At 39.8% G+C, this 22,617-nt stretch overlaps 2 protein-coding genes across 4 annotated transcripts; one reads left to right on the top strand and one right to left on the bottom strand.

The window, feature by feature from the left end:
- Positions 1-1,152: 1,152 nt before the first annotated feature.
- On the top strand, positions 1,153-10,004 carry b3gnt9 (UDP-GlcNAc:betaGal beta-1,3-N-acetylglucosaminyltransferase 9). Of its 2 annotated transcripts, none has more exons than XM_026365220.1 (7): positions 1,153-1,308; positions 1,929-2,452; positions 2,544-2,663; positions 3,935-4,285; positions 4,686-4,927; positions 5,030-5,285; positions 5,374-10,004. In XM_026365220.1, the coding sequence occupies exons 2-7, from the start codon at positions 2,345-2,347 to the stop codon at positions 5,716-5,718; spliced, it is 1,422 nt and encodes a 473-aa protein (XP_026221005.1). In that variant the 5' UTR covers positions 1,153-1,308; positions 1,929-2,344; the 3' UTR covers positions 5,719-10,004. The 2 variants fall into 2 exon arrangements, with proteins under 2 accessions (XP_026221005.1, XP_026221004.1); XM_026365219.1 differs by having other exon boundaries at positions 3,932-4,285.
- On the bottom strand, positions 7,928-21,250 carry c6h16orf70 (chromosome 6 C16orf70 homolog). 2 transcript variants are annotated; one of them, XM_026365221.1, is made up of 16 exons: positions 19,995-21,250; positions 19,769-19,851; positions 19,127-19,210; positions 18,728-18,771; positions 17,476-17,555; positions 17,127-17,221; positions 15,614-15,711; positions 15,177-15,289; positions 14,859-14,992; positions 14,536-14,619; positions 13,809-13,891; positions 13,649-13,692; positions 13,461-13,510; positions 12,982-13,040; positions 12,764-12,836; positions 7,928-12,542 (listed from the first exon to the last, which is right to left on the bottom strand). In XM_026365221.1, the coding sequence occupies exons 1-16, from the start codon at positions 20,056-20,058 to the stop codon at positions 12,447-12,449; spliced, it is 1,284 nt and encodes a 427-aa protein (XP_026221006.1). In that variant the 5' UTR covers positions 20,059-21,250; the 3' UTR covers positions 7,928-12,446. The 2 variants fall into 2 exon arrangements, with proteins under 2 accessions (XP_026221006.1, XP_026221007.1); XM_026365222.1 differs by having other exon boundaries at positions 15,614-15,678.
- Between the last annotated feature and the right edge of the window lie 1,367 nt (positions 21,251-22,617).

Genomic DNA, 22,617 nt, shown 5'->3' with positions numbered 1-22,617 from the left:
TAATACTCGAGCCAGCGTGTACCTGCACTAGAGGAGCTGACAGTTTAGTGTTTTTCTCCAGGACACTTTATCTATAATTTGCTGTGGCTGGAGTCAGTGGGCAGGGTTTTGTATTTGAAGGCTTGAAACCATTTGGATACATTTATTGGAGTCACTTTTGCTCTTATTCACCCTACAAAGTGGCCTCAAACTCCTGTATCCTCTAACTGGAGTCACAGTCCTAGAAATAAGAGATACACTGGAAAATATCCATCCTGCTGGAGGGTCACTGAACACGATGAATCTGTGTCACCTGGAGTCCTGAGCTGCAGACCCCCTGGCAGAGGTGAGACATGTTATAACCTTCAGTCACTCTCATTCCTGTGTCTGTGTCTCGCCTGTCTTCTTTTTTCCACCCTCTCCAGATGCTGTGCTGGCATCTGGCTTGAAGTTTCTCCTTTTCAGCTCAAGTCACGTGGTCAGGCCAAAAAATGAGGAGGCTGCCTTCAAGTGTTTCTTCTTAGCTCGTTTATCTGGACACTGACTCATTAAAATGTTCTGGCCCATTAGAACAGAGGAAGGTTGCAGAATATTGTGCCCCGCGTTTGTCTTTTAAATCGTTCAGATTCCCCTTTGTTTAGCTATTTTCCAGATTGTATTTACGACTCTGACAGAAGTGTTATGCTAATGTTATCTAACGATTGTCATTGTTATCAATAAAGAAATGAAAAAATTAGAGCTACACATTTTCTGTGCTGCAATTTGAAAAACCTTTGTATAAGTTGAAAGAAATTCAGACAAACTATGGGCTGTGGCTCTTTATGGTCATTTTCAACTGTTTGCAGTCATTATGGCTTTTTGATGATTGTTCAACTGTAATTTCTCTCTATTTAAAGTTGTGATATCTCTCTTATTGGTCACTTTGTGTGTTTTAACTGAGCTGAGACTTTCATACAGCCGTCAACCTAACTTTGACGACCCAGTTATGACCATAGTTCAGATACTCACATTAAAAACCCACAAATTTTGGGTTTGCTCAATTTTTTCCCCCCATCCTTTATGAGAAAACTAAACACTATTTCCTACCGCACTTAAATGCACCATGAACGTTGCAGCTCGTAAAGACGCTCAGTGAGAGAGAGACAGAGACAGAGACAGACAGACAGAGAGAGACAGACAGAGAGAGAGACAGGGTTCGTGTCTCATCATCTTCTTTCCTCACACTCAGCGGAACATCTTGATTGTTTTTATCTGCCTCCTCACAGGATCTTTCCTCCCACGGACACTTTGTGTGTGACTGTGCGGAGTGGACCGTGCGCTGCAGCTCAGGTCAGTCTCAGCTCTTCTGCTCTCTCCGTTTTGTCTGGTAAGTTTGCAGGGAGCCCTGCATACAGTTAAGAATTAAAATAAAAAAAAAACAGACAGAGCTGCTATTAAGGTTAAACATGTGCAACGTGAAATGAATTTCTCAACTCCGCAAAGATCACGTCTGGAATTTGCGCTCTTTGCGCAGACACAGCTGAAAAAGTGAGATTTCTGCAGGTTATTATCAGCAACACTAGCTGCTCGTAGTGACATAAATCTTTGAACACGGTGTGCTTTGAAATAGTTGGTAATCTCATGTTTACTTACGTAAGATACAGACACTCCCTCCTGATCGCAGAGGACTGGGGATGAAAGTCAAACACAGATAATCATACATTAAGATTTCTATTTTATCAGTAACAGGTCTCACAACTTTGAAACTGTTTTTATATAGATCCCGTTTACTTTCTTAATTAAATCAAAAGAAAGGAGACACAAGTAACAAGGCTGTATCGTTTTAACAGTAAAGATTTAAACTGTATTATCTGTTACTATATCTATTTACTTTCAGATAACTTTTTCTGTCATTTCTGGCTTGTAGTGTTTGTAATTTGGTTCTTAATTGTTGCTGCTTGTGGTTGCAGTTGTTGTACCAGGATGCCTCCGTTGATGCCTGATGACAAGCGGAGAATAGAGCCAGCAACAGTGGACATCCATCCAGGGATTTGAGCGACATGCACTCTAAGAAACAGATTTGTCATTTGCAATGTTTTAGTCAACAGCACATGCTTGATCACACACAAAAAAGAAAGGAAGCAGGAATATATTTTTACAGACAGCATGTGAAGTCTGAGGTGATATTTAGCAACGCAGGAGAGATGAAGAATGAAAATTTGCTATGTTTCTTCATCAAATTCTTCGAGTTGCCTTTAAATCTAAATTCAAACTGGCTGACGTCTACGAGTGCATTAACCCTGACTACCGTGTGAGATACAGGATGACCTGCAGCAGTGCCGTCCAAATGCACTCTTTGAGCCGTCTTTACTAAAGTATTTCAGAGATGCTGAGGAAGATGGTAACGCTGAGGCGGATCCTCCATGCGAAGGGAGATGTGATGTGCACCCTAGTGCTACTGCTACTCTTCTGTCTGCTGCTCTATGCCCGCCAGGTGAGGATGGAGCAAATCATGGCACCACATTTACTGTAGATAGGTGTGAGTTGTTTTGTGATTCATTTGTCATTCCAACCTGTGTTTTTAGGTTGTGGTGTCCTCTGGATGGGACAGACCTGTCTGGAAGCTGGAGGTCCACAGCTCTACCAGCTCCAGTCGGACCCTGCTGGAAACCAACAGGGCCAAAGTGGGCCAAGAGTCTCCAGGGGTAGGACCTGATCCTATTTGATGGGAATGCAGAGGGAAATATGTACAATCCCGTCCAAAGGTTTTGGAACAGTGAGACCAGTTCCTTTATTTTTCCTACAGACTGAAAACATTTGGATTTGGCATCATGGACAGAGATGAAAAGAAAAGACATCAACATTTCACCTTTTATTTCCAGGTGTTTACATCTGCATCTGATACACTACTTTAGAGATAGCACCTTTTGTTTGAACCCATCCATTTTCATCTGAGCAAAAGTATTGGAACAGACTTAAAATAGATTAAAGTGAATGGGACTTAATATTTAGTTCAATAAGGAGAGATCGGAAGAGTGTTTATAAAAATTTAGTGCATGAACTCAAGCAGATGGTTGGTGGATAGACCCCAGTTAGAAGAGCAGCTTTGCAACTTCTAGGTCAGCGAGGACAGGAAATAGGAACAAACCCCTGAGGCCGAGAGAGGAACATGGAATTGACTGGGTGCCTGGAGTGCCCTTGAGGATAAGGCGGTGATGGGGTGGAGGAGGGTTGAGTGAGGGTTTCTGTCGTCAGCTGCTGTTGTCTTCCTTAATCTACCCATTTAACGTCTGTTACACCAGTGGTTTCTTTCTTCTTTGGGACATTTCAATTAGTTTCATTTCATTTCAGTGTTTGTGTAATGGCTCTGATTGATTTTCCATCTTCCCTCAGCTTCGCAGTTGCTTGTTTTTCAACCACAGACAGCTCTCTGGTTTTCATGTTGGTTACACCTCTTAACTATAAATATAACCTAAATCTGAAACTGAGTGTAGACATTCATTTATTGTTTGAATAATCAATGTAATAAGAAACAGCTGGGAAACAAAACACATCTGTCAATGACATGTTCCAATACTTCTGCTCACATAAAAAATGGTTCAAATGATAATGTCAAACCCAAATGTTTCCAGTCTGTAGCAAAAACAGAGGAACTGGCCTCACCTTTCCAATAATTGAGTGTATACGTGGACCAAATTCCATGACGGTCGATTCAATAGTTACCAACTAGGACTAGTGTGACCAAATGCCCTAAAGATGTTGCAAGAAGATTTTCATTTGTTAGCCTGGTACTCATTTCTAATATTAGTGGGATGAGGGCAGGATCAGACCACTCTGTATGTGCCATATGAATATTCATACGGCATATACAGAGCGCATCTCACTCTATGTTAGTGTTTATGTTTAAGTGTTGTTCACTTATTTAAACTAACATCCTTGCCCTCACATCTCTCACATCATGTCTTCTAATCAGCAGTACCCATCCAGCTCCTCAGAGCCACACCTGCCTCCCTGCAAGCCCAAGTCCAACTCTAAAGCACCTCAGTCCAAGTCCAAACCTCAGGTCAAGTCTAAGGGAAAATCTAAGTCTCGACGGAAGAATGCAGTGCCGACCAAAACCCCTGGCCGTGCCCTTCCCACGATGCCACCATTTGACTTTGAGGGATATCTGAGACAAAAGGACAACAGAAACTTTAAGCTGCTCATAGACCAGCCAGAGAAATGTCACATTGGAGGAGCAGGAGGACGGATAGATAAAGATTCTACTTCTGCTCCCTATATGCTCATTGCAGTGAAATCTATTGCTGCTGATTTTGATAAACGTCAGGTAAAATGTGCCGTCGTTTCTTTACTGTATTCCTTTACCAAAAAACATGTTTATTTATTTATATTTATTCAATTATATATTATCATTTTTATTTAAACACTGGATGAATGAGTATGTATTGTATGTATATGCATGTTCACATCAGAATCAGTGCATCTTAATTTATTGCATAAACAATAACAAATGGCACAATGGCTACCCTAAAAAATTAAAGCTGCACTAATTAATATTTAATGTTTAGACTCAGTCATTTCCAGTCTCATTCAACAGCTTTTTCTAGTGTAAAAGTTGGAATGCTGTAATTGCTCCATCTGGTCAATGTAGGAATAAATAACATTTTGCTAAAGTACAGGTTTGTTATTATTATGTACAGATAATTTCTCTCTGTACATTTTTATAGGTGGTGCGTCGGACATGGGGTAAGGAGGGACGTTTCCAAAATGGTGTTTTCATCCGTACTGTTTTCCTGCTGGGGGTTCCCAGGAACCAGACTGCTCTGCCTCTGTGGGATCGACTTTTGACCTACGAGAGTGAAACTTTTAGGGATATTCTGCTCTGGGACTTTGAGGACACCTTCTTTAACCTAACACTGAAGGAAACACATTTTCTGACATGGGTCAACAACAGCTGTCCTGATGTCAAGTCAGTGTTTATAAAGCTGCAATAAGCAAAGTTGATTTGATTCCTAAATTTGCTGTTCCTCTTTCCTTTGTTGATGCGTCTTCTCTTTTCTTTCTCATGCAGATTCATCTTCAAGGGCGATGCTGATGTGTATGTTAACATAGAAAACATACTAGAGATGCTACAAGGTCAAAAGCCAGATGAGGACCTGTTTGTGGGTGACATTATTATCCATGCTAAACCCATTCGTCGGCGCAGTTCTAAGTACTATGTGCCAGAATTCGTGTATGGAGGGGGTTTGTATCCAAATTACGCTGGAGGAGGAGGGTTTGTTATGTCTGGACACACAGCTCGGAGACTTAGCTCTGCCTGTCAACAGGTACTTATGTAAAAGTTGGACATTCTCTACTTGTTTCCATGTCTGTTTTAGAGGTCTTTGAGCTGAAATTGACTTTTTTCTTGGCTAGGTGGAGTTGTTCCCTATCGATGATGTCTTTCTGGGAATGTGCCTCCAGCGGATTGATGTCAAACCATCACGCCACCAGGGCTTTCGCACCTTCGGAATCCCCCGACCTTCTGCAGCGCCCCACCTTCAGACATTTGACCCCTGTTTCTACCGAGAACTCATGGTTGTTCACAGCCTCAGCGTCCCTCAGATCTGGCTGATGTGGAACCTCCTGCATGATCCTAAACTTAGCTGCCACAACAGAACCAGCGCGACATCCAGGCCTTTTAAGTGGAGGGGGAAGATGGGACAGATTACAGAAGAGGAGACAAACTATGGAGAGAAACAGGTGTTTGTCACGCATTAGTCATTTTCTTCACGTCCTAGTGGGATCTGCAAGAGCCCTAGAGACTACAAAATGGGCATAATGCAGGATTTGTGGCCAATTTAAAAGGCTTGAGGCATGTTCGAAAGTACATTTGAGTCAAAGGAGACTTTATCCAAGCTGGCAGATCATCTCTGGGGAAATGAACTGGCTGAGAGCAAATGTGCTTCAGAAAATGGAGGCTTTTATCATCAGAGTGTTTCTGTACATTGTACAACTAGGGAGCATTCTCTGGATATTTGAATGTGTAATCTTCACAGTGTGTTGTGTTGTAATGTTTACATCAAAATCCCATATACAATATAGGTACATGCGGTTAGCTGGTTTAACCCCAAAGTGTAAATGCGTGTGTGCGTCTGAGACCACAGCAGTAGATATATTCAGACTTTCATTTGACTCAGTGGACAGCAAAGACTGGAGGTGACTGGGGTGACGGAGAAGACAGTGGAGATCTTTTGTTTTCTGTTTGTATTCACGTATGACGTTCCCTTCTTCCTAATGCTGGATAGACACAAATGGATGGTCGCATTATCTGTTCCCTGGAGGAACAACAACTGAAGCCTAATTGGAAACTAGCTGCACAGGTGGGAACCAGCTGGGACCATAAAACACACACACACACACACACACACACACACACACACACACCAACATAACCTCGGCAAAATGTTTCTAGTAAAACCGGATCTTTGAACTGCCACGCTTGTGAACACTTTTTCTTTAAAATAGTTAGTTAATGAAGTAAGATTGATTTTTGAATATAAACGTGGAAATATTCACCAGCAATCCAGCAGCAAAACATAACGTGGGTTTCATTTGTGTCCATGCAAAAGAATCTCACGTGCTTTGGACTTTAGCTGTTGCCCTTTTTAAGTGATACTAGCAGCATTGCACTGGGGAAGTCTGGAACAGTTCAAAAACGATTCTATGGATTGGCCTGAAATTAGGTTCATAAGTTCATATCTCTATAAAGTGTGTTTGTGTTGTCACACCATGCTTGTTATGCTAATATCTGGGACGAGACTGTTCTTACCTTTATTTCTTTATTTAAGGTTACAGGCTTTAACCAATTGCAGCTGGCAGCCCCATTAGCACCTTGGGCTTGATTTAGTACTGCCTCCAATGGGTGAAAGTGCTGAAATTTAGTGGAGTTTGGTGGAGTTTTTAGGACATCAACAGGCAAAAGGCTCAAAAATCACTTTGGTCATTTAATCGAGGGTTTATCATCGGTGCCAAGGGTTACGCAACTGCATAGTTGCAAGATTGGAAATGTTTATTGTCATTGTTTGTTACTGTTTTCTACTGAATAAATATAGTGGTGCTTCAGAAATAAAAGCAAGATGGTGAAGAGTCAGAATACAAAAGAACTCTATAGGGAAGAATACCATTAGAAGACTATTTACCTTATCACAATAAAACTCCACACGAATAATAATAACCCTGACAGGCTGAAATATGAAACAGATGTTGAGGTTTAGTTCATGCCTGAAGTCAAAAGTCACATTTTCAATATAACTTTGAGATTCTAGATTGAAATAAAAACCTCCTGATCTTTTTCACATCCACATTTTTTATTATTTTTTTCATATCCTGGTTGCACACACAGACAATGAACTTTGATGTCAAATAACAGTGAGCATTTGATTTCATAAAAGTCCAAAAGTTGCATTGGAGTTGTTAGAGAGTGCACATCTCAACAACCATCATCAAACACTGTCAAACGGAATTTGCTGGAGCAAAGCTTTGAGTCAACCTAATCATTCTCTTTGCACTACATGGTATTGTTATTGCCTTTTGCAGTGGACATGCTGAATTAATCTACATATTTCTTCATACACAAAGTTATAGTATTCAAAATATAAAAACGCCACATTCCAATGAATTCCACATTTTTAATTAAGTATAACTGCCCCATTTCCAGAAATGGGCTTAAAATGAGTCCACAAAAATATTCTGAGGAGAATAAAGGAGATGGGCAACAGGACATATGATACCAAGAACAGACAATACAATTAAAAGCATTAATATGAGATTATTGTTACACTGAACCAAAGCTGTCCACTGTAAATTACATCAATCTGATTATGACTCATTCCTCCATTTGATGTAATAAAAAAAAAGAAAAAGAAAGAAAAACAGGTGAAATTTAAAAGCTGCACAGAACTCTGGTTTTGTCACTTGTTTTTCTATTAAAAAAAAAAAAAAAGAAAGAAAAAAAAAGCGAAATGTCCACCTGAGTTTGGGTGAGATTGACTCCCCAGCACCTAACGGCTCCGCTCTGCGTGTCTCTCAGTAACAATGCATCATCACAGCAGCGACCATCTATGACGCTGGGCTGGGCTTACCAAAACCTCCTCGAAATAATTAAGCATTAAGCATTTTTGCCTAAAGGAGTCTCCTGATTTCACTGTTCACTGTTGGCTTTGTTGGCAGTCATCTTTGACCCATCTGCTTCCAGTTGAGCAGAGCTCTAAACTCTTTTGGATATTATCAGTTTATTCAAATCCAGCAGAGGGTGTAGGGAGATGAAAAATGGTTTATCCTCCAGGTTTTAATTAAAATCCTCTATCTATCATCTTCTGGGAAGCTCCTTTTTGCTTTTGGCAGAAACTCATATGTCAAATCATCAATTCTACAGCAACTATGATGGGCTATAAGAGTCTACATTGTTCTGGGTGGTTTGCAAAAACATGCACACCCCACAGAAACGTACAAAACAAAACGAAAAATGGAAATAAACTGAAAAAAAGCATCCTTGTTTTAGGAAACCCAACCCAACTTTACATTTTCTTCAGGTAACAAGAAAACTAAAATGAATCTAGACGGCCATAACACCATGTTAGCTTGTTCCTAATGCTCAGTGACACGCACACACATACGTACTGTACAATGATGCAGTTCAAATGCAAATCGTATGTACAAGGAGATTTCTTTTTACAGAGGAGATAGAAGTCAAAGACAGGCTCGGTGGGAGATGAGGCACAATGTTCAACAGTTCTGTGTTATTTTTTTTCCTTGTATTAACTTGCACAAAAGCAAGAGATAGTAAAATATCTGAATGTAGCTTGAATATAAATGGATACATCCGTCTCCCTATTGAAATGTGGATCAACCAAAACAGGAGTATGGAACAGTGTGTTGATCAGGCATCGTTCTGACACGCCTTGAACCTGGGAACCCAATGGGAAAGTAAACTTTATTTGCTGGAATTCAAACATTTCGTACCTTTTTGGGTTCCCAGTTTATAAATAAAAAACAAGCTGAGAAACATTCACCCTCTCCTGGCTCCACGCCACAGGAAAGCTGGAGCTAAAGAGATACTTCTCTCTAGTGTAACTCTAGTGTAAACAAGGACATGTCAAATCTAGCAACAAGCTAAATCAAGATTCTGTCCACTCTATGACGACGTCTCTATCTGCGCTCCCTTCCGGTCCACATGTGAAGTAGGATTATCGTTTTCCCTGCCCGTGTTTACTCTGGGTGCAGTTTAAGCGAAGCAGAAGCAGGGCTCTGTGTACTTGCAGCCTTAAGCGTTGCATGTAGAAAAGTTTCAATACTGAGTGGTCTAGGATTCAAAATAACAATAATAACTTTCCAGTGACTGTTAATGAGTTTGTGAGCAGATGCCTTCTCCTGAGTTTTAAATCTAATCTGAATCAAAGAGGGGATATTGAGATACTCAATGCCTGAACCAGCTGTGTCTGTGCCAAGCCAATAAAGACCATGTAAATAAGAGGACACCAGAATAAGAGTACAACTATTTACAGCATTTGTACAGAGACACCAACAACACAAACTCTATAAGCATCAGGGCCCCGAGTAGAAATTATTTCTCAGAACAGACTGTTCAGAGAAATGTTCGCCTATGACTGGAAATCTGACGGGGTCATAATTCAGAAACTTTGAATGAGGTTGGTTTCCTCTGATGTTGTGACGAAAATATTTATGTTGTTGTTGTTAAAGATCTGCTTTACAATACAGCTGACAGGCTGAACTTTGTGAAGAAAGCTGAGATAATTTGATAATTTGACACCCTTTGGTTTCCAAAAGTCATTTACTTTATTCATTTAGTCAGTTGGGGATGTTCAGGGTCCTAGCAAAATGTAGGAAATAAAACACTACACTCAGGTGATTTTGGAGGTTAACAGCTGTGAACAGCTACCAGATATTTTCTAACTTTGACCCTGGTGCCTACACACCACATGTTTACAAATAAGCAACAGAAATTTGAATAGTGAAAATAACAAAAAAGGAAACAAAAAAAAAAATTGGCATTTGTATCAAGGGACAATACAAGAGAATGTGTGTATTAATATTAATACACAGTTTATTCAAATACTTGTAATGAAAAACAATTTGAATGTGTACATTGGGAGGGAGATGCAAACTGCAGTCAGATGTTGTGATGATGGAATGACTGATAGAAATGAACTGAATTCACAGACAAATAATGGTAATTCTTTAAATTGCAGCCCTCTAAAGACAATAACCACTGTATAATCAGACACTAACACAAGCTGCGTCATTGCTTCTAGACGATACATAGGCTGAAGGCAGCTATTTCTGTCTTGTGTGTAATTACTCTCAACACTTACAGAGACCAGGAGCTGAATTTAGAGACTTTACCAGAGGCATTGACTTTTAGTTTAAATTCAGAAGATGTAACATTAAGTACGGTTCCAACACGTGGAACTTGGACGAGTTTGGACGACAGATTACAGTGATGTCAGCCGATCAAATGAAATCCTAAAAATGTCTTTGGCTGTAGCATTTGGCAATTCGACAAAGAAATAAATGCAGACATTGCTCGGGGATGAATTGCAATGCATTAATAATCAGTTGTGGAGATAAAAGCGCACATAAGATGGAGAAGAGTGTAACCAACACTGCCCCCCTTCTCCCCTGTCCAAACATGTGGATACATCACACACACACACACACTTTTGTATGGTAGTCAGTGTGAGGACACTCATTGACGTTATGCATTCCCTAGCCCCCTACTGTCACGTAGGCAATGTTAATCTACTCTGTTTTGATTACCACGTGTACTGCCTTACCCCAACCCTAACTATCACAACTAACTGCCTCACCACCCGTTAACCCTGAAATTGCTCTTAAACACCTGGACCAGATAAAATGTCCTCATATTGTAAAAGTGTCCTCACAATGACAGCCAGACAGACGCACACCACTATCTCTACACAGCTCAGTCTCTGAGGACAGGGCACAATCAACCAATCAAGTAAAAAGATGTGCATTAGTGCAAATGTAAAACATGGATTTTAAGAAATTAAAACAGTCATGGTGTGAGTGAGTGAAATAGGGCAGTAGAGACATAAAGAAACTGTGTGTCTAAGCCCCTCACAACATGCGGGATCACGTAAACACAAAAGGTTGCCAGTTTGTGCTTGTAATAAGTCTCCTCCGATTCAGAAACGCCTGCCAAGTTCATGCAAATGCTTGCGTCATGCCTGCGAGTCTCCGCGTTTGTGTTGCGGTTTGAAAACGTGAACCAGCTCTTCGTAAATTGTACTAGTGAAAGGATTGAAATGCTGCGTGTGCTTGAATTAAAGTCTGTTGAAATGGCGATTCACAAATCAGCATGCACCTCCTATGTGGCTCTGCATGTGTCTGTATGAGGGGAGGGGGGTGCATGTGTGTAAGCAAGGAGCCAGACACGCTAAGGTCACGCCAGAGCTGCAGAAAACAACAGCTGTGGGTCGACAGGGTGTATGATGTTGTTGTGTGTGCATGCTTGTGTGCGTTTGTGTGCACCACTGACAACAGTTGACGATGAAGACGATAATCTCGGGAGATGAAGCTGGACGTTTGCTTTCAGGACTGGCCCGGCCATTAAGCGGGCTATGCTCTGGACCACGTCTGTCTCCAAACCCTGAGTATGTTTGGTTCTTCTCCCAAGTGACAAAAACTGGATTCTCCTGTTTTTTTTTTGTTCATACCGTTATTGGTTACAGTCCTCTGTCCTTCTGATGGCTCTTGTTTGGGCTGGTTTGGTTTGGTTCTTGCCGTCCAGGTTTTGACTGAGCTTGTGAGGTCTGGTTGTGAAGCTGTGGCAGGAAGACAGGCGGTACTGGTTAAGCTGGCAGTGTGGTCGGTTGATGTGTAAGACCAGAGACTGTTTCGAGAGTTTTGCTCTGGAGCTCTCCATGTACGATGTTTACCATGTAGGGATTTGCAGCAGATGATATTTAAATGCAATCTGTCTCATCACCATCAGCGTAATGGAGGCTGTTGTCGCTACCGTTACATCAAACTGTCGGAACCATGGCCTCCAAACTACAGTATGGACAAACTCTTCTTCTACGATCCTGGACAAATGCAGTCACTGGATGCAAACAGGAAAAGGTTGAGCTCTGGCTGAATGCAGTTTTCCTCACCACGTCTATTTGCAGCACAGCTGTGACATTCCCATTCAGCCAAGAAATGATTTCACTGGTTTTACAAAATCTTGGGGGTCTACGTTGGGTTGACTGTACAAAGCTGTGTGTTTGATTGAAAGAGTCCATTTTAGGACCCACGAGGAAAAGCTGATTAAAGACAGGTTTGATTTGGTTGTTTTTGGATTATCTTAGTTTCTTGATGTGTTTTAGTTCAATGTTTGGAATCTAAGCTGGGAGAGAATAACTCTGGGTTAAACGTTCAGTCAGTAGACAGACTAGATTCAATGGGATGTGGTTCTGGTTACTTGTTCAGTGGGAACTACTTCTGGACTCGGGTCGGGCTTGACCGGTGGTCCGTGGAGCACCGTAGAGGGTCACTGATGCTATGTGGTTATTCTGCATCACCTGTAGAAGAAAAGAGATGTATTGACATTATAATGCCAGAGAGAGGAAGCTACTTGGATGAGAAGTGAAATGTTTCAACAAGAAAGAAATCCAGTTGCCATGACTCCAGTAGTATTTGCAGCATGGAAGGTAAGAGTTTCTTTTACTTTCTGCAAAATTCCCAAATGGCCGAGGTGAACTTGCACAGCAGCTATATCTCTATAATTGTGGAGTGTGTTTACCTCAAAGATCATTCTCTGCAGTCCAAAGCAGAAGGTTGAGCCAAAGGGGTTGGTGTTGTTGGCTGACGAGGACCTGACAAACACAAGACAGAGACGACACTCACTTGCATGATGTCACCTTTGCTGTTTGTGAACTAATAAAACAGATCCTATGATCTTAAACTCACAGCTGTTTAACAGTGTGACCCGTTTTGCAGTATCTGTCCACCAGTACTTACCTGTGGAGCACGACGGGTTTTTCCATTGGGTGACCGAGCAGTTCCTGAATCTGATCCCACTGACGGAGAAACAAAAAGTTAACAGACAAATCAAGAGACGATATTTGTGGAAGTAGATAAAAACCAACACTGATTTCAGTCACAAGGTTATTAGACCTGAATGAAAAGGTTGATCAGAAGAATAACAACTGTCTGTGGTTGTTGATATTTGACTGTCGTCAGATATTTAAAGTGTATAAAGGTGAAGTTGCAAGGCCTGTGTTTTATCATCAGAAAGTAAGTGTTAACAGATTACACATATTATTCAACTTGTATGGCATGAAACAAAGGGTTTGCTGGTGATGCAGCAGCCAGAGACTAACAACATTCAAACTAATTCAGATAGCTAAACTCACTAAGAAAGACACCAAAGATCATTACGGCACTACCACAGCGCCACCTTTTGAATTGACAGTTTCCACAAAGTGTCTGCAACTGACCTTGCTGTAGGTGGTCAACACACACTCCTCTGTCTGAGACTCAGCGCCCTCTAAGGTGCAAAATGACAAAACAGGAGGAACAGGTGTTAAATGATAGAATTAAAAAGAAAAGAAAAAATAAATCAAATCATACATATTAGATAACGCTGAAACATTTAAAAAAGATTCTTTTGTGAAAACCTTCTCACCTTTCTTAATGACTAGTGGAATCTTAAAGTCACATCGATGATATCTGGGATGAGAGGGAATATGAAAATCCATAAATGGAAGAGAACTAAGGCCTAACGCATGGAGAATCAATAGAAAACGAAAGACTGAAGCAAGTTAACCATACAGCGAACTATTTACATATTAAAGTTGTAATGTCCGGGGTAATTGGTGTGGAGGACGAATTTCTTCACCAGGTGAGATGTCGAGTCAAACAAGATATCCTGAAAAATAAGAAACACCCCTCATTCACACGCATTCACGAGGAAACTGAGCAATAAAGCTTTAACTCAGAGAATTTAACAGTGACTGCTCAATTCTGACAGATGAACTCGTCTTTTATTTTGGTGATCATAGCTGGTCGGAGTATCAAGTAAATACAACCTCAGACAAACAATAACTTTTATTCTGTACTATTATTTATTCCACAAAAATGAAGCATTAACCTGAATTAATCCCGTCCTGCACACCTTTATCAGTCTATCACAACGTTGTGGAGGAATTTAGTCCCATTCTTCTTTTCAACATTGCTTCAGTTCATTGAGATTTTTGAGAAATGGCTGATGTACAGCTCTAAAAAGATCCCACCAATTCATTTCAATTGAGTTGAGCTCTTTAAATAGAGCAATTTTAAATCTTTATTGTATTAGACGTAGATTTACTGGTGTGCATCAGATCACTGTCCTGTTGCATGAGCAAATATCAAACTTTAGCTGTCGGACAGATGGCCTCACATTTACCTCTAGAATGCTGAGAGGAGTTCATGACTTACTCAGTGACAAGGTGTCCAGATCCTGTGGCTAAAACTGAGCTTAATGAAGTCTCTTTAAAAGTAACACACAAATGAGCTGACCGTGAGCATACGTACCACTCCAAGTGTGAAGTAGTTGAAGAAGTAATCGTTACATTTTGAAGGAACCTGCTTATGAGGCGATGGAGAGTGGATCTTCATCTAAAGTTAACAAGAACATGACAAGAAATGATTTTTTATTAAAAAACTGTTAGTTATTATTAATAGTTACTAATTAACTGATTCAATTGGTTTGGGAGAAACTTTAATGATCCCAGCAGAGAACTGAGCTGTCAGGGTTATATAAGACGGGTTATATATATCAGAATATAACAAGCTGCTAAATTAATAAGAAACAGGTAAAGCTACCATAATTAAACATGTAATGAAAGACTTCCTACCTTGTCCTCAGACTTGTAAAAGACTTTATGTGGTGATCCCAGAGCGCCCAGGACATCCTGACATGAATCTCCAAAGAAGATGCTCCTCTCTAGAGACCTCACTTTAGCATCAGCCATCACACCAGGGCCACAACCTGAAATAACAAGAAAACACCAGGGAATTAAATCACAGGAACAGTGATGATAAAGACAAATGAATGAGTGTTAGTTAAGAAATGAAAGAGATGCAAAGACACTTTAAAATAACTGTACCAATGTAGTAAAAGGTGTCAAAAAAGCCAAGGGGTCTGAATATGATGCGACTGTACGGTATGTTACCTGCAGTGAGAAGACGCAGTTTGAGGCCCAAAGGTCCGGCCCGATCTCTCAGGACATCCACGCACTCTGCATAGATGTTGCCAAAGAAACAAGCCAATGGCATGGCTGGAGCTCTGAAGCCAGACAGAGGAGAGTGTGTGTGTGTGTGTGTGTGTTTGTCTTATTAATGTAGTCTTCTCATTTCTGAGGCTTTGTGTTAGTGATTTGCTTTTGCAAAGTGATATTAATATTTGAAACAAGGATCTTAATAATTATTGTCTCTTCTTGCAACATGGGAGCATTGTGATTTGCTGACTGACCAGTATGAAGCTAATTTGCTATTCAACATCTGTATGTAACAGTAAAACTGTCTATATAGAAACAACAGCCTTCCACTTTGAGATTGTTTCCTATCATTTCAATGATAATAATAATGATAATAGGTATGTGAATGTTACTTTGTTTCTTGGAGGTTGTTGCCAGTGTAGATGTGCATCCTCTTGACCATGGCGCCATGGGGAATCTGCAGGGAGGCCAAACCCAGGGCAAAGTTAGGCTGCCAAGGCAAAACAACTGGGAGTATTACAGGACTGAGGCATACTGTGTGTTGGCGTCTGAACATAATAACACACATATTAAGAAAACTGAACAACAAAGACATGTTTTACAGAAATATATTTTCTCAGTAAAACATAAATCATGATCCCATAAGTCAGGGAGTGACCTAAATACGAGCCTTACACAATTAATTTACTGGTTGGTGACACTGAATTTTAATCCAACTTTGACCTGTGTCAGGTAGAAACCTTTAATCTGATTGTGGGTACAATATCTAATCAACAGTTGTTACTTGTTTTTGTACTACAAAATATGTGCATTCTTTTAGATGGTGTTTATCCAGGAGTTACAGTGGAAATAAAAAGATTATCCTGTATTATATATTTATGGTCTCTGAATGTGTTTGAAGGGCATCTTTAAGTTGAATGGAAATGGGATAGTGTTTGTTTTAGTTAAAAATCTTCTTTAAAAAAAAAAAACATGGTAATTAGTGATGAACAGGAAACGTGCTAAAGCTAATGCAAATATTAAGTCTGAAACCATCAGAAGAAACTAGTGTGTTTGCCCCTGCACACAAGGGGCAAACACACTAGCTTCAATGCACTGACAAGTAATAATCGCAGGCAGCTGTTTCGGTGAATCACACATAACCATTCAACCGTGCTTCAAACACCATTATCACAACATGCACACAGACTCGGTGGGCAGTTTTTTTTTTTATCAGGTAGAGCTACATAAAACTAATGCAGTCTTATACAGCTATATAATAAATCCTACCTATAGCTTTATACCTCAGCTGTAAATTCTACCAATCTAAACATGTGAAAGAGAGCAGACATCACTACCCAAAAAAAGCATGAACTATGTGTAAACATGCAAATTTTCTTTGATTGCGCCATCCTGTCTTAAAAATCAAATTGGTAGCTGCTGGGTGTGTGCGTTGTCTTGGAGAAATTAATTATGAACTGTTGTCTGAGCTAACCTGAGTCCCTGAACTCCCTCCTGCAGTTTTTACATTATGCTGCAATCAGTCTCTGAACTCTCAACAGAATAAGACAGAAATTAATATTTGGTGCATTCTGACTGTGTTCTGGTTATTTTGAATGTTTTGTGTCCTCGGATGTTTTAATAATCACATTTCTGCACATTGTGGATCATGGACATCCAATCAAAAAATAATTTGTACCTAAGATTAAACAAGCAGCAGGACGAAAACATTCTCATGCATTAGGCATGTTTATTCAGCCCCAAGTTATTTATTAGAGTGACATCAAGCTGATAGGGATTGAAAGAACATGTTCAAGGGTAATCACTAAAATCCTAAGGCTGACCAGATTCCCATACGGTATGAAAAACCAACAACGCAGCTCTTTTTTAAGTGGCCGAAAAGCAAATCAATGAAAATGTTCTCACCTCGTATTTTGGAGCTTCGTTCCATGAATCCAGTTGGAACGAGAAGGACAGTCCTCGAAAGTTGAGATGGAACAACTGCTCTGCAGCATTGTAAACTGGAGTGTCAGAGGCAAAAAAAAAAAACATATTGTAAAAGATGTATGTTAGATCAAACGTAGGCTCACGCGTGCAAATATAACACCTAGTTTTATAATTCACGAGCACATGTGCTTTATAACCTATGTTTTCTCATTTATAGGGAGTTTGATATATATATATATATATATATATATATATATATATATATATATATATATATATATATTTATGAGAGCAAACAACCTGAGTGTGTGAGTACTTTAGAACTTACCTCCAGGGTGTGTAGCTCCAAATGACTGGTCTATTTGCTCTATTGTGGGGGCGATGGCCTGAGAGTTGAAATGAACTCCACTGAAACATAACACACACAGGCAGGGTCAGTGTTAAATCTATTACGTATTTATACAGGCAGCACTGCTTTAATTAAGAAGCTATCGCCAGTAAAGTTAAATTGATTTCATTGAAGGACAATAAATAAGGTTTAAAAAAAAAAACATCAAGACATACAGGGGCTACACACTGTGGCTTTAGAAAGAATTCAGACCCCTTCACTGTTTTTCAAACATTGTGTTGTGTAGTTAATTTATATGGACAAAACTCTCATCAAACTACACTTAATAAAGATAAACCAAAAATTTAACAATGGCAAGAACTCCAAAACAGTTCATCTAATGGCTAATGCCGTGACGCATGGTGGTGGCAGCATCATGCTATGGAGCAGCTTCTAAGGAGCAGGGACAAACTGGTCGAAAATGAGGAAGGTTGAATGCAGCAAATACTGAGACATTCATGAAGACTCTGGCACAAGTCTCTTAAGCTGCATTCAAGCATGCACTGAAACCCTGAACTACTACAAACTTTACCTGAGTGAGCTGCAAACATCAGAGTTATTTAGTTTGGAACCAGACTTAATCCTGTGAGCCCTATAGTAAAAAGTCTGCTTAATGTCTGTGTGAGCCCAGGTGGGAATTAACCAGGTAATAGTCCAGAATATTTGCAGCGAGCGAGGGGACATTTCCTTTCAGATGTTCTGCTCAGCACAACATCAGAATGTCTAAGAGACATTTACCAGGCTATGTGTTGCTGGATCGTGTTCTTTTCCTTCAGAAAACCTGAGTTATGTACGTAATGCAATGTAATGTTTCTACTCGAGTGACTTGCTCTATTGATGCGCTGTAAACAAAACAATGTACATTTTGTGTCACGCGATGCCTCATGCACACTCTGAAACAGTGACCACCCCATTTATGGTATAAACTGCTTGTAGAGAGCTTCTTCAAGAAGATGCGATTGTGTAATTGCTGCCAAAGAGGTTTGTACTAAGTACTTAATCAAGTGTCTGAGTACTTTTGTATCTTGTATTAAATGTGATTAATTTAAAAGTAAACAGTGTGTAAAAAGAGAAAGGCTCTGAATACTTTTAACCACTGTAGATGTGTGCCTGTAGATTAAAGCCATATAACTATGTTGAAGGCCCAACATGGTTTTAATTCTGGCCATTTTGTCAGTCTATTTCTACTCACCAGTATTTCAACTTGACTTTGCTCAGGTCATACACTTCAATCACCTGTCACCCAGAAAGATGAAAACATTACAAAACACAAAGGATTAGTCATTTATTTGCTATTTTTCTATAAATGGGAAGAAACTAATACTCTTTGCTACTGCTATTAATACCCTCTCTCATTAACTACTGCTGTGCAACTCCAAGTTCAATGCTTACTGAAATGCCTTTGTAATGCTTAACAATATATTGAAAGAGTCGCTGTAAAAAAAAAAAAGAAAAAAGCTTTCTAGTAGACTGAGGATGTCTCTACATTAGTCTCCCAAATCTCTCAGAGCCTAAGCCTCAATGCCCACACTGGTTCTGCTTCTCCCTATGAAGGACCCCACACCTCCCAACTAAAATACAATGTTTTTACCTTGAGTCTCTGATTTGTGGCATCAAACAGCAGTTTAATCCCATCCTGAGTCAGGTTCAGTATGAGGTCATGGCTGAGTGGTGTCTGAAGGGGAAAGATAAACAAAATTATTAACAGAGAACTCAGGGGGACATGATTACAAAGGCAGATTCAAATAGAGAGAATCAGAATCAGCAGATTTTGATGATGACCTTTAGAATATGGGACAAAGACTTTACAGTGTGCACTAAATACATAGTTTAAATTGAAAAGGAGTGATTCCAGCAGCCCTTAGATCAATCTCATATGCAGCCTAAAGTGTTTCAAAAACAGGATTCCTAAATAATTTCATTCACAGTTACTGAATCTGAGGAATGATATTGAATTGTAACCACCTGTGTGTTAACTTGGAGTTTTAAATGGTGGAAAATGTAACTTTTCAGTGCTCTCTGGTGGACAAACTTTGTAATAGCAAAGATATAAACATCGTTGTTTGTTTTTATCAACTGAGAGACACCAGTAAAGATGGATGTGATAAGCTACATTTAGTTATAATTACTTACATACTGTAAAAATACTAACTGTAAAGTCAATGTTATTACGGCAAATAAATAGTACTTGAACTGGCTGATTAGTATTTTGGTTTGAGGGAGAACATCTTACCTGTTCACTGTATAGCACCTGGACATTTTTGATGATGCGGCAGTGTTTCTGTAAAATGGAGATGGCCTGGGCCAATGGCATCCCTGAAGACACAGAAATGTAATCACATGCAAATGAGTGGAAGCCACAGTATTTCTCCGCCAGCGTTAGGGTTCAACAGCTGTAAACTGTACCACTAACATCGTGCCATATGTGTGAGTTGTGTCTTTGTAATTTGAAAGCCCACCTAAGGCAAATTCCCATTGTTCATTTCCTAGTGATCTCTCAGGCACCACCTCCAGATCCAGCATTGGCAAGTAGTAGGGGGCAGCTCACCTCACCTCAATACACTATGGGACCCTCAGAGGGACCCTTTCTCTCCACCTGTCTCTCCCTAATCACAGTGCTGTTTCGCAATAGTCTCAGGAGGCTACTTTAATTCATAACTCTATCTAGTTGATTTTCTAAAGCTACCAAATGCATTAAAACACAGTAATAGGCGACCAATGTATCACGTCATATGTTCTTGAAATTAAAATTGTATCATAGAAGAATGACAACTGTTTTAAATATGTAATAGGATATCCACAACGCCACCTAAGGTCGAAAACCTAGGGCTTACTAAGAAACATAAGTTTAAAATAACACTTTAACAAGTTACCCAGCAAAGGCTGACAGCTTGCACACAAACAACTTACGCAATCTGTCAGAGAATTTAAAACGCACAAGGCCAGCTGTCAGTGAACCGATTACTTAGTTTCAAATCGATACGGACAAAAACAACCTGAATGAAGTCAATTTAAAGTCAAGAATAAACAAGCATAGAGGTCAAACTTGCTGAACAGCCACAAACGTCTCCAATAGACACACATTAACGAGTGACCATCAACTTGTCCGGCTACAGTGCTTTGTCCTGTGTCTCCAGAAGACCAAGAGAGAAGCTGACCCTGTGACAAACAGCTACAAAACACACAGGCACGAAAATAATTGATCAAAGCCGGCTTCTCTCCCTGTTAGCTGTCGTTATCTGTCACTGTCGGGCGGTTACGAAAGCATCAAACCTTGACAACAAGACTGTTTCCTTGCGCTATGTGCTAACGTTAGCTGGCGTATTAGCTGCCCTCCACGTAATGGTGGTAAAGTAAATATAAATAACCTATGTGCAGAAAAAAAATCAAGAATAAAATCGCGGTTCCGATTTCCCGGACACAAACAAAGAAACACGCCAAGCCGTCCGCTGTCTCTGCTGTTTTTCCTTCTTTCTTTCTTTCACCGACGCTTCAAGCTTTGGAGCTAGCTCTTCTGCCGCTAGTGCGTAAATTCAAAGTCCTCGCTGTGAGACGCTTCCCTTGTTACTCGTAAGCTCGTCGGCCGGTAAATGCCCACTGTGTCCCTTTCTCGTTTTTAATGCGCATTCAATGTCAGGAGCAGATAAGAGCAACACAGTGCTCAAACAACAGCAACTTCCAGGCATCAACAACAGCCAGCAGGATCAGCTGATAATTCAACTTCCTGTGTTCGACGCACCGTCTCGGGCGACGTAATGACGCAATCACGGTCAGCTGACACAGACCAAGAAGCTGCTGAAGTTTTAGAGAAGCTAAGTTTTTATCTAATGTTTTAGCGATTTGTGGCATTTCTTAATAACCTGATGTTATTTGAAATTATTTATTAGCATTTAATTTGCATAGGCTAGGATCACTACATTTCTATTCAACATTATCATGAGCTCTTATGTTTATAGGCTACACATCAAAAGATGCATCATGATTTTATCTTTCTCTGATTAACCATTATTGTTTTGCATATAAAATTATATATCGTATTAATATCAACATTTTGGTAGCTAAAAATAAATTATTTCAAACACAGCTCTTTAAGTTTCACGGCTTATTGTCTAGGTACTCTTTTTTAAAGATGTGTAATGTTATGTGTATGTTATTGTTAATGTAAAATTACCATAACTTTTTTAGTTTAGTTAGATTTTCTCTCTCTCTCTTTTTCGTGCCTTTAGCTTTTTTTCCCATTTGATTTCTGAATTTGAACATTTGGAGACGCTCCCTAGAGCTAAACAACTAATGACCACAAAAGCAGTCCCCCCTCCAATAGAACCAGTTCGCTTCTTTGGTGAAGATTTGAAGAATCAGATTCTGTTTTGCATCTCTTCTTATTCAAAGGGGTCATTTCTGATGCTTGGCTCTTGTATGGGCTCCCTCCCTCAAGGCACCTTTTCTTTCAGCTGCTTTTCAAGCCAGCTATTCTTTTACCACTTCTCATCCATTTCCCACAGCTCATTGACCTGCTTACAGTCTTTTCCGGTGATGGCTTGAATCTCAGTGTTGTTCTCTCATCCAGCCTGAAGACCAGTAGGCTATGGCTTGGGAGAATAAACTGCAGCATGAAGAGTGTCCTAATGGAAGATCAGTCACACAGAATATAGACAGAAATACTCAATTATGTCATATCTCAACATACAGTATTTATTCATTCACATTTAGTAATAGCAAGACATTTGTTGAGCTCTGAGATTTGTTCCGCTGCATTAGAATTTTATTTTATTAACATAAAAAGGATTTCATCTGGCAAAAAAAACACGTGTCCTCCACCTTGTCCCCTTTAATATACAGAATCCTATATTGAAAGCATAACTTTGGATTATTGCAATTGCAGTTTTATCAGTGGCTGAACCAATAAAAATACCACATTTCCAGCTGACTGAATTCCATTTAGTTACTTCAAATTTCAAGTTCAGGGTCTTGTTCATGCTGGTTCATTGTCATACTGTAGCTGTTGACAGTTATCAGGAGCCACTTTTTTAATGTTTTTAGCAACACCTGTGATTTCATGTCAAAAAGTAATAACTGAGATAA

Source organism: Anabas testudineus, chromosome 6 (assembly GCF_900324465.2).
Source record: "Anabas testudineus chromosome 6, fAnaTes1.2, whole genome shotgun sequence".
NCBI lineage: Eukaryota > Metazoa > Chordata > Actinopteri > Anabantiformes > Anabantidae > Anabas > Anabas testudineus.
Note: the sequence above shows the minus strand (reverse complement) of the source record. Positions and strands in the feature narration are given on the sequence as shown.

What these genes read in the sequence shown, in the direction of transcription:
- b3gnt9 (XM_026365219.1), top strand. Translation starts at nt 2,345, where the DNA reads ATGCTGAGGAAGATGGTAACGCTGAGGCGGATCCTCCATGCGAAGGGA. An exon ending in TGGGCCAAGAGTCTCCAGGG is followed by an intron (nt 2,664 to 3,931) that starts GTAGGACCTGAT and finishes TCTTCTAATCAG; the next exon opens with CAGTACCCATCCAGCTCCTC. An exon ending in AACAGCTGTCCTGATGTCAA is followed by an intron (nt 4,928 to 5,029) that starts GTCAGTGTTTAT and finishes TTTCTCATGCAG; the next exon opens with ATTCATCTTCAAGGGCGATG.
- c6h16orf70 (XM_026365221.1), bottom strand. Translation starts at nt 20,058, where the DNA reads ATGCTGGATCTGGAGGTGGTGCCTGAGAGATCACTAGGAAATGAACAA. An exon ending in ACTGCGTCTTCTCACTGCAG is followed by an intron (nt 14,993 to 15,176) that starts GTAACATACCGT and finishes TTGTTATTTCAG; the next exon opens with GTTGTGGCCCTGGTGTGATG. An exon ending in TTTACAAGTCTGAGGACAAG is followed by an intron (nt 14,620 to 14,858) that starts GTAGGAAGTCTT and finishes TGTTAACTTTAG; the next exon opens with ATGAAGATCCACTCTCCATC.